The 15,806-nt window shown below is 58.3% G+C and overlaps 1 protein-coding gene across 4 annotated transcripts in view; it reads right to left on the bottom strand.

Moving 5' to 3' along the window:
• CARM1 (coactivator associated arginine methyltransferase 1) overlaps window positions 1-15,416 on the bottom strand; it is a 42,485-nt gene extending 27,069 nt beyond the window's left edge. Inside the window, exon 1 of one of the 4 annotated variants that reach the window (XM_049708141.1) lies at window positions 14,248-15,416. In XM_049708141.1, the coding sequence (XP_049564098.1) occupies window positions 14,248-14,473 (226 nt within the window). In that variant the 5' untranslated portion in view covers window positions 14,474-15,416. Of the gene's footprint in view, window positions 1-6,555; window positions 6,717-14,247 lie in introns of those variants that run through there. The other 3 variants (XM_033401118.2, XM_033401114.2, XM_049708142.1) reach the window with 3 other exon arrangements.
• Between the last annotated feature and the right edge of the window lie 390 nt (window positions 15,417-15,806).

Genomic DNA, 15,806 nt, shown 5'->3' with positions numbered 1-15,806 from the left:
GGTCGAGGAAAATAAAATAATAATGCATCGCTCAGCACCGTCATGAGGACCAACACACCCTGTGCCCAGCCCAAGACCCACAGGCACATAGCAGGGGTTCTGAGCACAAAACATCCACCTCGGGGCCCCATATCCCCATGGCACTCTGACCAGACGCAAAGACTGGAGAGAAGGAATCCCAGAGAGAATTCTGGACACAAGGCCACACTGGGCCCAGACCAGGCATCTGGCCACTGGACCAGCCCGACTGGGCACCCAGCCAGGCTTGGTGCAGGCCACTCAGCCCCAGAGCAGCCATCTGGCCGAGGCTGAGAGGCACCAGCTTCATGCCGTGATTGGAAGAGTCTTGCTCCTAGGTTTCAGAGGTGCCAGCTTGGGTCTTTAGGCCACATCAAAGTGGCCTCTTGTGAAGGCTGACCACCGGTGCTGGCTGAACAGGAGGTTACCTCCCTGGGAGGAGACAAGTTAGGGGGCCCTTTGCTCTATGGGCAACGTTTTATCTCTTAAGGTGACAGTGACTATTCTTGGTGTTGGCTGTATTCTCCTTCATTCTTCGAAAATATTTCACAATATAATAGCCACCCACCTCTGCTGGCCCGCCCCTTGTCACCTCTCCCCGCCTTCCAGTGGGGCTGACCACAGGCTGGAGAAGAGGCCCCGCACTGGAGACACCCAAACCTCCTAAGTCAGCTCTGGCTTCAGGGGGTCAGGGGCCGGGGAGGGGGTGTCAGCAGGGCCTCCTCTCAAAGGGCTGGTCCATGGGGGCTGGGGGGCGATATCTGCCTTTAGGGGTTGGAGGCTTTGGTCCTACAGGCCTGCTCTGGAGGGGCCCAAAGATGAGTCTAACTGTGGGGTGTGCGGAAGGGCAACCCCAAGAGAAGAAGGACCAAAGAAAGGGCTTGGCTTTTCTGAGAAGAATACTAGGGGCTCCGACTGGGCGGGAGCCATTACATGCAAATGTCTGCCCCCTCCATGCTAACCAGCCTGCAGCCCTGGGCTTTGTGAGCTACAAAAGGAACAGCAGATGTGCGCCTGTTCCTTGGCCCATGAAAGCACGGGGGCTTAGCGGATAACTGGGGGCGGGGGGGCGGGGGGTGGAGGCAACTAAACCAGCAGCCCAGCCCCTCACTCCATGCGCTGGGCTGCCGGCCTCCTCTGCCGGCCTCCTCTGCTGGGCCTTTCTTCTCTGGCCATGACTTTGAAGCTGTTGCTATATGTGGTACCAGGCAAACACCTAACGCAGTGCAGTAGCTCAGCTAATGCTCCCACCCACCTGCCTGGGCACACTTAGCTCACTTTCAAGAGGGGAAACCAAGGCACAGAGAACTGACATGCTGGGAGCGGCTCAGCCTGGGGACTCAGCAGCTCATGAAAGAGAGCCGAACCCCATCCCAGCCTCTGGGAGGAGAGTTGGCCCTGGGGGGCTGTGGGTACCACGCCCAAGGCCCTGGGAAGGACATGGGCCCTGGGCCCGGGCAGAGCCAGGCCTGGCTGGTTGACCATGGCTGGCAGGCACCACCCCGCTGAGCCCGCTGGAGCCTGCCTCCTAGGGCTGGAAGGGATCACTGAGGGCGGCCACCACCTGTGCCAGCAGGAGCTGGGCTGGCAGTGCTCTGTGAGGACAGAGGTGGGCGGGCGAGCTCTGTCAAGGGCAGCTGCAGGACCCCCTCAGAGCGGCTGGTACACTCCACACTCTGGCTCCTGCAGCTGCCGGGGACGCTGCGCCAGCATAGGCAGCTGAGCCAGTTGGTGTCTGGGGAACTCAAACATGTCCCTCCTCTGGCCAGCTGAGGGGCCTCAACCCTCAGATCAGGGTGGCTCCAGGGAGGCCAAACCGGAAGAGGCCGGAGGACGGGGCAGAGGCAGCCTCGGCGGCGGAGTGATGGAGGAAACCAGCTCAGGGGGCTGAGGCCCACTTGCAGTCCCAGTGGAGGGCCCATCGACAAAGAAAAAGGTGAAACAGGATGTCCTGGGGCCTCACGGCTGCCGGAAGGGCCTCCGCCAGGCCCCCGGAGCTCCGGGAGCCCCTCCGGCCTCAGAGAACAGGATGTTTGAGGTAGGAGGGCCCCTCCCCGCCCACCCGAGGCTGCCTCACCAGATGCTGACTCCAGATGTGGCCCAGGCGAGAGGGGACAGAGGCTGCCTGACACCATGACGGAATCGGCAACGAGGCAGGAATGAGGAAAGACTGGCTTCAGGCTCCAGAAGAATCCACCGGGGCCACTGCCCCGACACAGGACAGAAACCACAAGGGCCAGGTGCTACCTCTCCTTTACGGCATTGACTCCTCACCTGCGTCCAAGGGGTGGCAGGGCTGAGTCGAGACGTCAGGGCCAAAGCTGGGTTGGCATCCGACTGCCGCCCACCACTGAGTGCCTCAGTTTCCTCCCTTAGGAAACGGGGATGAGCTGTGGCTCCGGTGGCTCCCCAAGGGTCTGTTCTGACGGCGAGGCAAGTCAGTGAACGTAAAGTGCCTGGCACGGCGCCCGCCCGCCACATGTTTGGGCTCAGCCCACGTCAGCCACAGTAGGGCCTCAAAGCGGCAACAGGCAGGGCACGGGGGTGGCGTGGCGGTGGAAGGGAGTCAAGGCCATGTGACCCGTCAGCATCCCCCACCCAGGGCTCATCCATCACTAGGGACGCCAACCTCCGGTCACACAGAGGGCTCAGAGCAGAGCCAGGCTGTGCGGAGGTGGCCTCCGGGACACACAACAGAAGTCTGGGAGCCCCAGCCTGCCTTTGCTTTCCCCTCCAGCTCAGAGAAGAATGTGGCAAGCTCCTGGAATGTCCCTCTTGGGTCTGCAGGACGCCCCCCAGTCTGCCTTTGATTGTATTTACTCACGTGCCCCCTGTGGGGGGATTAAAAGAGCATCCCTTTTTCATTAGAGCACTGATCTGCCAGGGTCCCTGCGGCCGACCCCGCCAGAATCTCACCGGTTCCTGTGTTGTCAGGCAGGTTTCTACACACAAAACTGCTACACGAGTAACACATCCAGCCAAAAGGAACCCCAGCCACGGGAACACAATTCGCGGGGGAGCAAATACGCCAAACAACCTTAAAGGAAAACAGCTCAGACCCGCTCTTACCGAAGCTGTGGGCGATGAATCAATTGAAAGAGACAGACGAAAAGAGGGAAGCAAAGGGGTTCTCCTCTCACTACGCAAGGAATGGGGGTTGGTAGGAGACGGAGCACACCCGCCGGCCCCCCCCCGCCCCGCCCCACCAGTCTGGACCTGTTTTCAAGTATGCACTGCCTGGCGTCAGGGGACAGACCCACCTGACCAAACAAAACCCACCCAGAGGCTGGGGGACAAGTTCTAGGTCTGGCTTTGGGTGGCGGTTACGTGGATGCACACACTGTCAAGTGCACCTAAGGCCCAGGCGTCTGTGTGTGTTGATTAAACAACCATTAAAGTAAGTGATCTAAAGGATAACCACCAGGGGAGACGCACGAGGGCCACAGAGCCTCCATATCCGACTCCTGCAGGCGTGGGTGAAGCCTGGTCTCAACTTCCTTCACAGAACTGGTTTTCAGGGAACAAAAGAGGTGGGTGTGGGAGAAGTCAGGGACTTTCTTAAACCAAAGGTCGGAGCTGTGTAGCGTAACGAGCGTCAGGGCAAGGGCCATGGTTTCTCCGGGCAGACGTGAAGGGTGCCAACAGCCCCGGCCTGCACTGTTCCTGGGACCCCAAATCCTGAAGCTTCCCAAGCAAGTCCCGGAAGTGAGAAAACAGGAGGGTGAACGCACAGAGTGAGTCATTTGGGACCTGGAGGGGCTTGGGCGGGATCTCCAAGGCCACCTCCTTGTGCCCTTCCCAGCTCCTCCTGTACCTGTCTGGGGGTTTCACCATCACCTCTTCCAGACCACACAGCAGGTTTAGGAGACCAATGACATCTTACACCATGTCATTCACCTGCTGTGTGTGGGGGGCTAATACCAGCCCCCAAGACCACTCTCCATGCTCCAGGAAGAAAGGAGCGAGAACTAGGGTCACTTGGCCAGGGTCACAAGGTCAAGTCAGATAAGGCTCCACGGCCTATGCTAATCATGACCTCCAGCTGCTTCTGACGACTGCTGCAGACCAGGAGGGAGAAGGGCGGGCATTCCAACCCAGGAATGCAAAGCAGGCCTGTCCCTTGGCCTGGCCGAGAGACAGGGACCCAGGAGAGCAGGACTGACCCAGAGATACAGCAGACCCCAGCTAAGCCACTGCCCCCTGCCCCGGGACTTGCCTCCTTCCCACCTCAACTCTCTCCGGTTGGCGGCCTCCTGCCCCACTCTCTTCAGACTGGCTCCTGGGCCACTTCCCCCCCCGCAACAATGAGAGGAGTTCTTACTCCGCCTTTTCTCTGCTCCCCGAAACTAGGAGCGTGCCTACAGTCCGGGCACAGGTGATCACCTGGCACCAGCCAAGCCCCTCAGTGGAACCTCCCCACCGACAAGGAAGCTGAGATCTGGGAGGCTGAGTCATTCGCCCAGGATCACCCTGCCAGGAAAGGACAGGGGACAGAACTGGGCTTGAGCCCAGACACAACCACAGGTGTCGCTTCCCTCCCCAACACTCTGGGAATAAACGCCAAGCCCCTTGCTGGGGCCCGGCCCTCCCCCTACGCACCCTGCTCCAGCCACACTGGCCCCCGGCTGTCCTTGGCCATGCGGGCCCACAGGCTCACTCCCCAGCAGCTCTTCCCGCCTGCTGAGTAGCAGACACTATTTTAAGCACTTTACTTCTATTAGCTCACAACTCATAACAACCCTCCAAGGTAGAGGATACCAAGATTCCCATTTTACAGCCAAGGAAACTGAGGCACAGAGCAGTCATGCCGATGGTGAGGCACTGCCTCACCTGCGCTTCTCCTGGTGGCGTTAACGCCCCATTTTGAGCAGGGACCATCTGTGACCAACCCCTTCCTGCCCCTCACTCTGAGCAGCCCCGCCCCGAGCACTCGCAAGCCTCAGTGCCTTTTACCTCCTCCAAGGCGCTGACCACTAGCGGGTGCCTGCTGACTTAATGCCTGTCACACACCCCCCCCAAGACCCACAGGTGTGGGCCCACGTGCTTAACCCCAGCTCCTAAAACAGAACCTGGCACACAACGGATGCTCAGTAAAGTTCTGCTGTTTAAAGTTAGACAAATGGTAACGACCACAGTGCGACAGCAAGTCCACTCTGAATACGCTTCTGGTTGAAAGAATGAAAGTTCAGGTCTCCCCATTTTCAGAGAACTGCTGGTGGGCCCTGCTGTCCCGGGTCGCCCTCCCACTCTCCACCCAGCCTTCCCCAGACCTGCCATCTGCCTGGGTTCCCTCCCCCCCCGCCCCGCCCTCGGATGGGGCTGCCCCTCCTGAAATCCAGTGACCTGCCCTTGGCATTCCTGCCTTTCAAAGTCACTCGCCCTGTCTGAGGACGGGACACACACGCACACACACACGCACACACACACACACACACACACACACGCATACACACACACACCGCTTCTCCCACTGACCATCCCTTACAAGCTGGGGGCATCCACTTCACTCCCCAATCTGCTGCTGAACTCAGTGGCTGTCAGCCTTTCTTGGGTCACAGATCCCTCTGAGGAGGATCAAAAGCAAGGGAGCCTCTCCCCCCAAAAATGCACAGAGAACCAACCACAGCGTCACAGCCACAGTCTACCAGGAGCACACAGACCTAATAGGCATTTTAGAAGTGTTGCCTCCGGCGAGGCTCCTCTGAGGTCCCAGCTATGGACTCTTGTTCCTCTACCCTTATGCAAGCGGCATATAATTTCAAGGGATCACGGGACAACCCCCTCCCAGGGGCCATCCAAGGACTTCGGGTTGAGAGCCTCAGCTCTGAGCTGCCTGAAGCCCCTCCCAGCCTCCACTCTCCATGGGAGCAGCCAAGTCTGGCCCAGGTCTGGCCCTCCAACCCCCCCTCCCCCCATCTGGGATGGGTATTTCTCCCGACGTCCTGGCAAACACACCACCTCCTCAGGTGCCTCCTCAGGCTCCCCAGGCAAGGAGCCTCGCCTGCCGCCAAGGGTTCTCTTGCCTCCCCCATTCTGCTAGATATGACCTGCTCCCAGAAGGCAGCACAGAATCACCTGAGTTCACACCATACTCCTCCTTCTGCCAAAAGGCCCTGCACGCCCACCTCACGCAGGCCCCCACACCTAATGCCTGTGCTTCCTGCCAGGTGCTGCTCACGACGCCGGCCACTTTCCACCCGTGATCTCACGTATGGGCCCAAACAACCCCAACGGGGGTACCGCGCCAGGCCCTTAGTCCCTGCCTGAAACACGTGCGGCCTGGTGTGTTTCAGATTACAAACTCTTCAGATCTGAAGAAAGCTAACAAGGTTCAGATAACATGGATTATCCCCAGCAAACTATAGGAAACGTCCAGAACCGAGCACAGTCTTGCAGCCAAAAGCGGGAACGGTCATTCTAAACTGGATACCCAGAGATTACAGGGAGCCCCACATGGCAGCTCAGGGGGGAATTGTGCCCCAGTTTGGGTCAGGTTAGAGCTTGCTGTCAAATGAGTAAGAAGTTAGGTTTTCATACCTTTTAGACTTCCAAATTGCCAGTGAGGGCCTGTGGGCTACACAGGTGCAGGGAGAGGTGAGGAAGGGGAGGGGCTTCGGAGGTGGGCAGTGGGCGGGGCTCGGGACTGGAAGCCAGGTCAACTTGGACTGGGGTAACAGCCCCCAGCTCCACGGGGCTCCAACTCAGCCGCCTAGAGAAAGGGATGGGGGACGAAGAAGGGTGTGGGCTAAGGGTAAGAAACATTTTCCCACCCCCGATGGAAACCTGGGTTCAGAGAAATGCCTCTCTATTTTAAGAAACAAACCACTGCACAGATCCCACATCCCGCAGAGCAACTAAACCCGTGCACCACAACTACTGCGCCTGCGCTCCAGAGCCCATGAGCCACAACTACTGAGTCTGCATGCCTTGAGCCCATGCTCCACAACAAGAGAATCCACTGCAATGAGAAGCCCGCGCACCGCAACGAAGAGTAGCCCCCACTCATCGCAACTAGAGAAAGCCTGCGCACAGCAACAAAGACCCAACGCAGCCAGAAATGAAATTTAAAAAAAAGAAAAGAAAGGAGACAAAGCGCTGCGAGTGAGAGGGCAAATGGCTCCTGGTGCGAGGCCTGTGCTGCAAGCAGCAAGCAGGGAAGGGACTCTAGCCATGTGGGGTGCCTGCCCCTTCTGAAGGCAGCACTGCCATCCAACTCAGCCTCGGGGTGTGAAGGCCCAGGACTGCCAGCCTTTCTGCTTTTTCAGAAGTACAAAGGCAGATTTTGATGTGAAATCCTCTGATTTTTAAAATACTGGGAGTCTCCTTTTAACCACACAGTGGAGCTAACCCTGCAGGCAGGTCACTCACGACCCCTGGCCATGGGTCATGGCCTCTGCCATCTGCCCTTTGCCTTTGCCCTGGGCAGAATTCACCTTTTGTTCCATAACATGATTCCTGGCCTCTGACACGCTTCAGGGGCAGACTAAGGTGAAACTATTCGGTTACATTTCTGTTGCATTCTCTGGCCTGGAAGCTTCTGCAGGCTTCTCTCTCCTTGCTCCCGTCTACAGCGTAACCTGCTGCCAGAGTAATCTTCAGAAATACCATTCTTATCATGTTAGGCCCCCGTGAAAAATGGCAGGCCGCTCCTGACCGCATAAGGGAAAAGGCCCTGTCACTCGGGAAAGTGACCTGGGCCCAACCTTGTTACCCATCCTTTAGCTCCTCCAAGGGACCCTTTTGCTCCACACCAGGCTACTGTCCCCACCCCCCACTTGAGCATCTTTCCACAATCCAGGAGTATCCTTCCCAACACTGGTGGCTACATCCACATCCTACCTACTGTGGCCAAGGTGACTGTCTCCCAATGTCTGTTTCCCCTTTCTCCCACTGAAAGAGAAACCCCGAAATTAGCTGAGTACAGGGCTGCTCAGACTAAAGACTACATTTCCCAGGCTCCCTTGCAGCTAGTGGTGGCCATGTGACTGCATTCTAGCCAATGGGATGCAAGCAGAAGCACAGCCCTGGGAACCTTCCCTAACAGACACCTGGCAATGCTCTTGGCATCCTTTGTCCCTTTCTTTATCCTGCTGTCTGAAAACCAGGGTGTAATAGCTGGACTCCAGCCGCCATGTTGATCCATGATGACAAGACCCAAACCCCGGATGTGGGAGAGGGGTTAGCTGGAAGGACCTGGGTCCAAGGACGTCCTGGAGCAGAGCTTCCACACCAGCCCTGGTCTGCCAACCTCCAAGGCTTCAGGACGAAAGCACAAGAAATGAATTGCCATCTTGTTTAAGCCATTGCCACTTTGGGTTTCTGTTATGCACAGATAAACTGAATCCTGACCACTCTTTTCCACTGAACCACTCTGCAGTGAGCAGAGGGTCCAACAGCCGTGAACTCCAAAGACAGCTCTGCTGCCTGCCAGCCATGTTATTTGGTCAAGCCCTTTCACCCCTGCTTTTCCAGCAGTAAAATGGGAGTGGTGTGCCGACCTCCCAGAACTGTTCTAAAGACCAGTGGTAACACACAGCAAGGGCCACACCTATTAGTCTAACTGACCCACACAGTCCAGAAAGTGTACTCTATCTGGCCTGAGCAATCAGGACACTTCACAATCAAAACAAACAGATCTACACAAAGAAGGGCTTTTCAGTTTCTCTTAAGCTGTGGCAGATCTGCCAACCCTGGCTGGGGCTGAGTCCCCAAGTCCCCCCTCCTCCTGCCTGTTTCATTCATTTATCCCAGGGGTCTGCAAGCTTTTTCTGTCATGGGCCAGTAAGTAAACATCTTAGGTTTTGCAGGACTCTATGGTCTTGGTTGAATATTCTTCCTTGGGTTGTTTTTTTCTTTTTAATCAACACTTCAAAAATGTACAAACCAGGACTTCCCTGGTGGCTCAGTGGTTAAGAATCCACCTGCAGGCTTCCCTGGTGGTGCAGTGGTTGAGAGTCCACCTGCCGATGCAGGGGACACGGGTTCGTGCCCCGGTCTGGGAAGATCCCACATGCCGCGGAGCAGCTGGGCCTGTGAGCCATGGCTGCTGAGCCTGTGTGTCCGGAGCCTGTGCTCCGCAACGGGAGAGGCCACAACAGTGAGAGGCCCGCATACCGCAAAAAAAAAAAAAAAAAAAAGAATCTGCCTGCCAATGCAGGGGACACGGGTTCGAGCCCTGGTCCGGGAAGATCCCACATGCCACGGAGCAACTAAGCCCGTGCACCACAACTACTGAGCCTGCGCTCTACAGCCCGCAAGCCACAACTACTGAGCCCGTGCACCACAACTACTGGAGCCCGCGCGCCTAGAGCCCGTGTTCCGCAACAGGAGAAGCCACCGCAATGAGAAGCCCACGCACTGCAACGAAGAGTAGCCCCCGCTCGCCGCAATTAGAGAAAGCCCGGGCACAGCAACGAAGACCCAACACAGCCAAAAATTAATTAATTAATTATTTTAAAAATGTACAAACCGCCCTTAGCCGTCACCGGTTAAAAAATTGGCCACAGGCCCGATCAGGTCCACGGGCCATAGCTTGCCCACAGGCCCTGCTTTATATTATTATCCTTTCCCCAGCTGCCCCCAAAGTCAAGCATTTGAGTCTGTCAACACTGGTTTAAGCAGGGCCTGGCACACAGTAAGTGCTCAATAAATGACTGCAGCCAGCAGCAACGAGCAGGCACCACTGAAACGTGAATGCCTTTTGGTGTAACTTTCTGGGTCTTCCCCCCAGCTTGACACTGAATGTCCTCAAGGCTGGGTGGAGGACAAACTCTTCCAAACCCTCTCACTACCACCCCCCTGCTGCAGCTACCGGGGGTGTGGGCTACCAGGAGGGTGACTGAAGGAAGTTCCAGGGTCCTGATTCCAGAACAGCAGGTCATGCTTCACCTTGCTTTTACAGAGGGTTTTTCTCTGGGGTTTCCACCCCTGGCATGTCCCCCACGAACTGAAATTTAGCCCTTCAGAGCCAGCCCTGCCGTACATCACTTCCTAGCCAATGCAGCGGGGACAGGTCAGAGGACCCAAAGAGAAAAGCAGCACAGTCAGCTCCAGAAAGGCCGCCACGGGGCTGAGGAACTGAGAGTGTGTTCTGCTCGCCGCCCCACCGCCCCACGATGGGCTTTCCGAGGAGTTGCCTCCCTGCAAGGGGATGGCAGCCCATGTCCAAGGGCTCCAGAGCCTGTGCCAAAGCTTCCTCAAGGCCCGGGAAGCCGGCAACTCTGCCCAAGGAAAACGGCCCAGTTTCGGTAGCTGCCATTTAGCCAATCTCATGGACGCGGGCCAGGGTGACATCAACTGGCAAGAAGGGGTGGGGAGGGAATTCCCTGGTGGTCCAGAGGTTAGGACTCTGCACTTTCACTGCCGGGGGCCCGGGTTCGAACCCTGGTCAGGGAACTAAGATCCTGCAAGCCACGAGGCCAAAAAAAAAAAAAAAAAGGGGGTGGGGAGGTTCACCATTCACTGCAGGGTGACTGGGACAGGACCTTCCTCAGCTGTCCTCTTTCCCACAGGGAGGGGGCAAACGTCAAGGAAAGGGGCTGGTTGTCCTGCTACCCACACCCATCTCCCAGCCCTGCCGCCTGAGACAGAGGTGGCAGCCCAGGGGCCCCCCTCCCATCTGCTGGGGGTGCAAGGCAGCTGGGCAGCCCCACAGCATAAGGGACTCCCTCCTAGAAAAGCCAGCTCTTCACCATTCCACGCCAGTAGCACCACCACTGATAACATCTATAGACAGATCTACCCTTCACCGCCGGACACCCTGTTCCACAACCCCGTGCTGCACCTCCCCCACATGCCCGGGACCCCAGTGGCACTATTCCCATCGCAGGTGAGGAAACGGAAGACGTGTACAGGTGTCGCTACAGGGCTGCTACAGGTGAAATGGCTAGTTCAAGGCCGCGTAGCTGGTGACTCACACCAGTCACACTCCACGTTCAGGACCCTCAGCTCCCAGATGTGAGACACTGGGAGGTTCGGGCGGATGTCTCGGTCGACCGCCCACCCGCCCCCACCCCAGCTCCACCCACAGAGGCGAATGCCCGGGATCTGGAATCACCAGTGGCTCGCAAGACCTCGCCTCACGAGGGACAGGTGAGCACAACAGGGTTCCTGAAGCCTTCTCACCTGGCCAAAGCATTCGGGTCCCAGAAGGGTCCAGGTTGGGAAATGCTGAAGCCAGGGACAAAGTTCATCCTGAGAGAAAGCCTAAAGCTCCCAGCAGCAGTGTGGTTCACCCCTAAGTCCCCCCAGTGGCTGGACCATCTCTGCCTTTTTCCAGGGAACCGTCAGCCAGCCCTCCACACCCAGCAGGCCGGGCCTGATCTCTGATCCAGGACTTTGCACTCCCCCGGCAGACTTCTGAGAAGTTCTTCCCCAGAGACCCGTGCTCCCCAGGCGGAGCTGGCTCAGGAACCAGGGCTGCCCCGCCCTGAGCAGTAACCCGACCAACTCTGAGGCCATCACCAGGCCTTTACCGGAGCAGGTGCTGCCTCCAAAGAAGAAGTGTTCGTTCATAGAGCAAACACGCTGTGCCACAGTCCTGTCATCACCTCCATTCTACCGTCGAGGAAACTGAGGCACAGAGACCCACAACTACCCTCAGGGCACCAGTCTAGCCCACGTAGTGGATGCCCCCCAAAACATGTCCAAGCCCTAAGCCCCGGAACCTATGGATATGACTTTACTTAGAAAAAGGGTCTTTACAGACATAATTAAGGATCTAAGATGATCCTGGATTTAGGGTGGGCCCTAAATCCAGCAACAGGTGACCTTACAGGAAAAGGCCCAGAGACACAGGGGAACAGCCATGTGAAGACAGAGGCAGAGACTGGATTTCTGTGGCCTCCAGCCAACCAACGCCTGGAGTCACTGGCAGCTGGAAGAGGCAAGAAAGGATCCTCCTCTAGAGCCTGTGGAGCTAGTGTGGCCCAGCCGGCACCTTGATTTTGGACTTCTGCCCGTGAGCTATGAGAGAATACATTCCCGTTGGTTTAAGCCACCAAGTTTGTTACGGCAACCCTGGAAAACAAATACAACCAGCTGTGGCCAACTCCAGAACCCATACTTTTACACTAATACCTCACACTAATGTTACTTGAGCCTAAAGAGGAAAAAATTATTTCAGACCTCTGAGACTGTATCATCAGGGGTCTGAAATAATTTCAGACTGAGGCTCTCAGTTTGAGAAACATGGACTTTCTCCTCTTGACGATCGCTTCAGTTATGAATGACCTCTAAAAAGGGAAGTGTTCCCTTTGTAACTAGTAACCATTCCAAGTAGATCCACAAAACAAAAACACAAAAGTAAAAACTCTCCTGGAGGAACATGTAAAGAGAGGAGACTATGTGTAGAGTACATGAGAACGCTCTGTATTATCTTCCTAGTAATTCTATCAATCTAAAACTGTTCTAAAATCAAGTTTATTTACCAAAGATAAACCACCTCCCCTGGAACTCCTTTGCGGATCAGCCCTGGAACCCTAGTTTGAGAAACACTGCCCTTCTTTGTTCTGTATCCCATTAATGCGTGTTGAATGAATGGCCATGCTTGTGATCTGGGGGATCCTGCTGAGCTTAAGTGTCTTTCCTGAGCTCCGATGCCCACCGAGGATACCCTTCTTTCTCCTCATCTGATCCAAGAAGACCCAGCTCTGCCCCAGCAAAAAGAGGTGCGATGCTGGGGACAGACGCACAGCTCCTTTATTTTGGGTTTTCCAAGTTGAGGTGTGGAGAGAATCCTGTGTGGGAACCAACTGCTCCACATACTTCCCTTCAGAAAATCCCCGTTCCCGAAGTGGCAAAAAACTCACACAGGCCAAAGCCAGGAGAGGCCCCCTCAGTGACTCCACAGAGCATCAGTGCAAGAAACCCGGAGAGACCAAGCTGAGTGTAACAGAATAACAAAATGTGAAGGAGGAGGTACTTCCCTGGTGGTGCAGTGGTTAAGAATCTGCCTGCCAATGCGAGGGACACGGGTTCGATCCCTGGTCTGGGAAGATCCCACATGCCGAGGAGCAACTAAGCCCGTGCGCTACAACTACTGAGCCTGTGCTCTAGAGTCGACGAGCCACAATTGCTGAGCCCATGTGCCACAATTACTGAAGCCCGCGCGCCTAGAGCCCAGCACTCTGCAACAAGAGAAGACACCGCAATGAGAAGCCCGCGCACCGAAACTAAGAGTAGTCCCCGCTCACCACAACTAGAGAAACCCGACGCGTAGCAATGAAGACCCAACACTGCCAACAATTAATTAATTTTTTTAAAAATGTGAAGGAGGAATCGTGACCAGAGAGAACTGATAAGAAAGAGTAACAAGAGAAAGAAAAAGGATGAACTACAAAGACGCGAGGTCCTTGGCAAACACATTTGTGATTTTTTTTTTTTCCACCTTAATGTCAGTTTTGAAACTAGCTTCAGAAAATGTAACCAGCTTCTCACATCCCCAGAAAGGAAGATCGGAGGTCCGTGGCCAGGAAGGAGTCCGTGTTACCTCTTACTTCGGAGCTGGGCATCCAGATAAGGGCCCTCCCCGTCCACGTTTCCACGAGGCGCACACACAGCAGCTCGCACCACCCTCGCAGGACCCCTCTCCCCAGATCTAGAAGTTTCCCACTCGGGGGTCCGGAACGCCAAGCCCTCCAGATGAGTGGCACAGGGTGCTCCAGGTCCCTCCAGACTGGGCACCACTTTCCAACCGTCCTTGGCAGTCCATAGGGTCCCCTGAGATAGCCAGAGGCTGCCCACACCCCTCCCTCCTCCCCGCTAGAGCGGCCACACCCGCCCAGAGACTCCCACCTCTCCCACGCCCAGGCCCCCTCCCCTCCCACCCAGCCCCCCCCCACCCCCGGCTTCCTCCGAATTCTTACTTTGCACTCTCGGCCCCCCACTTCCTGCCCACCCCCTCCCAATCTCAGGGCCCTCACTACTCCCCCATTTCCCGCTCGGGGCACCTCACCTCTGGCCACCACTCACGCCCTCTTTTCTCTTTCTGCCCCTTTGACACCGTTCCTCCACACCCCTCACTCGGGGGCCCCTCACATCCAGCTCCCTCGGCCCGGCCCCACGGAGCCCATACCAGGCCCCCAAGGATCAGGGCCCCTCACCCTCGGGACCCCGGTCCCCTCACCGCGGCCGCGTCCGGTCCACCCCGGGTCCCCCGCCCGTCCGGCCTCGTGCGCAGCCCCCGCGCGCAGCCCGGCCCTCGGCCCGGCCCTGGGGCCCCGCACTCACGGCTGTAGAGGGCGATGCCCGCCGCGTCCGGGCCGGCGCGCACCTCGAGGCGCAGCGCCTGCTGCTCCGCGTGCCGCTGGATCTCGCCGTTCGCGTCGCCGATGGTGAGGAGGCGGGCGCCGGGGAACACGGACACTGCCCCGCAGGGCCCCGTGACACCCGGGCCGGCCGCCCCTGCGCCGCCCACGCCCGGCCCCGCCGCCGCCGCCGCCGCCGTTCCTGCCATCTTAGATCCGGCTCCAGGCCCCGCCGCCGCCGCCGCCGCCGCCGCCGCGCCCGGGCCCAGGCCGCCGCCGCTGCCGCCGCCGCCGCCGCCGCCGCCGCCGCCGCCGCACAGGCCGAGGCCGAGGCCGAGCCAGGTAGCGCCGCCTGATGGCCACGCGCCGCCTCGCCGCCACAGCCGCTGCGGTCCAGCCCCGTGACGCAGCGGCCCCTGCCGGCGGCCCTGGGCTCTGGGAGGAAGCACGCTGGGGGGCGGGGCCGGCCCGGCCCCGCCTCGCCCCGCCCCGCCCCGCGCTAGCGGTCGCAGCTTTGTGAGGTGACTCCTTGGCCCAGGAACAGCGAGGGCGGGAGCGTACGTCAGAAGTGGTGCTCGGCCGCGCGGACACGCCCCTAGGGCTGGGCCCCGCCTCCAGCCCGGCGCGGCCCGAATGGCCGCGCTTTGTAAGGCGGTGCGGCTGCCCAGCTCGGAGCGCGCGTCAAAGGGCGGTGCTCGGCCGTGCGGACACACGCTGGAGCCCCGCCCCGCGCAAGCGGCCGTGCTGTGTGAGGTGGCTCCCCCAGCCAGGGGAACGGTGGCGGCGGGCCTGACGCCCGACAGTCTCTAACACGCCCCTGAGGCTGGGCTCTTCCCCTGGTCCCGCCCGGCTTTGTACGGCGGCTCACTGAGGGGTGGGGTCCAGCTGCGAAGAGGCCCCGCCCCTATACCGGTCCTGCTCCCCACCCCACCACTGGTCTCGCTTTGTGAATCTCTGGGTTCTTGGGGAGGGCCGGAGTGAGGGGCGGGGACAGGACGTAGGGACACGCCCCAGCCTGTGGCTCCACCCCCAGCGCGCCCTCTGGAAAAGCAGTTTGAGCATGGACTTGGCCTCTGCACACCACATTTGCCCCCTCTCGGAGCACTCAACCTCTCCTTCTCTCTTCCCCATCATCTCCAGCCGCTTCCCCCAGTGCCCTCCTCCTCCATCCTTGGCCCTTCACTGTCTTCGCCCCCACAAAAAAATTCTTGGACCTCTCTTTTAGCCCCTTCCCCCCCACCCCAACTCACTCTCCCTTCCCGCAGTGATGGCTGACCAGTGAATCCAGCGGATTAGGGCCTAGTGCCCCTTTCAATACACAGATACACACACCCATCTTCCCTCCAAGTCCCCCCTCCACTGCTCCAAGGCCCCCATTCTCCTCCTCTTTGGTGGCTTCCAAAGGTGCTTGCTGCCGCCCGCCATCTCCAGCTGCCACTCTTCCTGGTACCTGCTTTTTTTTTTTTTAAGGCCCCACCGTGCCGCTTGCGGGATCTTAGTTTCTCGACCAGGGATCTAACACGTGCCGCCTGCATTGGGAAG

The sequence above is a fragment of the Orcinus orca genome, chromosome 3, assembly GCF_937001465.1.
Source record: "Orcinus orca chromosome 3, mOrcOrc1.1, whole genome shotgun sequence".
Taxonomy (NCBI): Eukaryota; Metazoa; Chordata; class Mammalia; order Artiodactyla; family Delphinidae; genus Orcinus; species Orcinus orca.
Note: the sequence above shows the minus strand (reverse complement) of the source record. Positions and strands in the feature narration are given on the sequence as shown.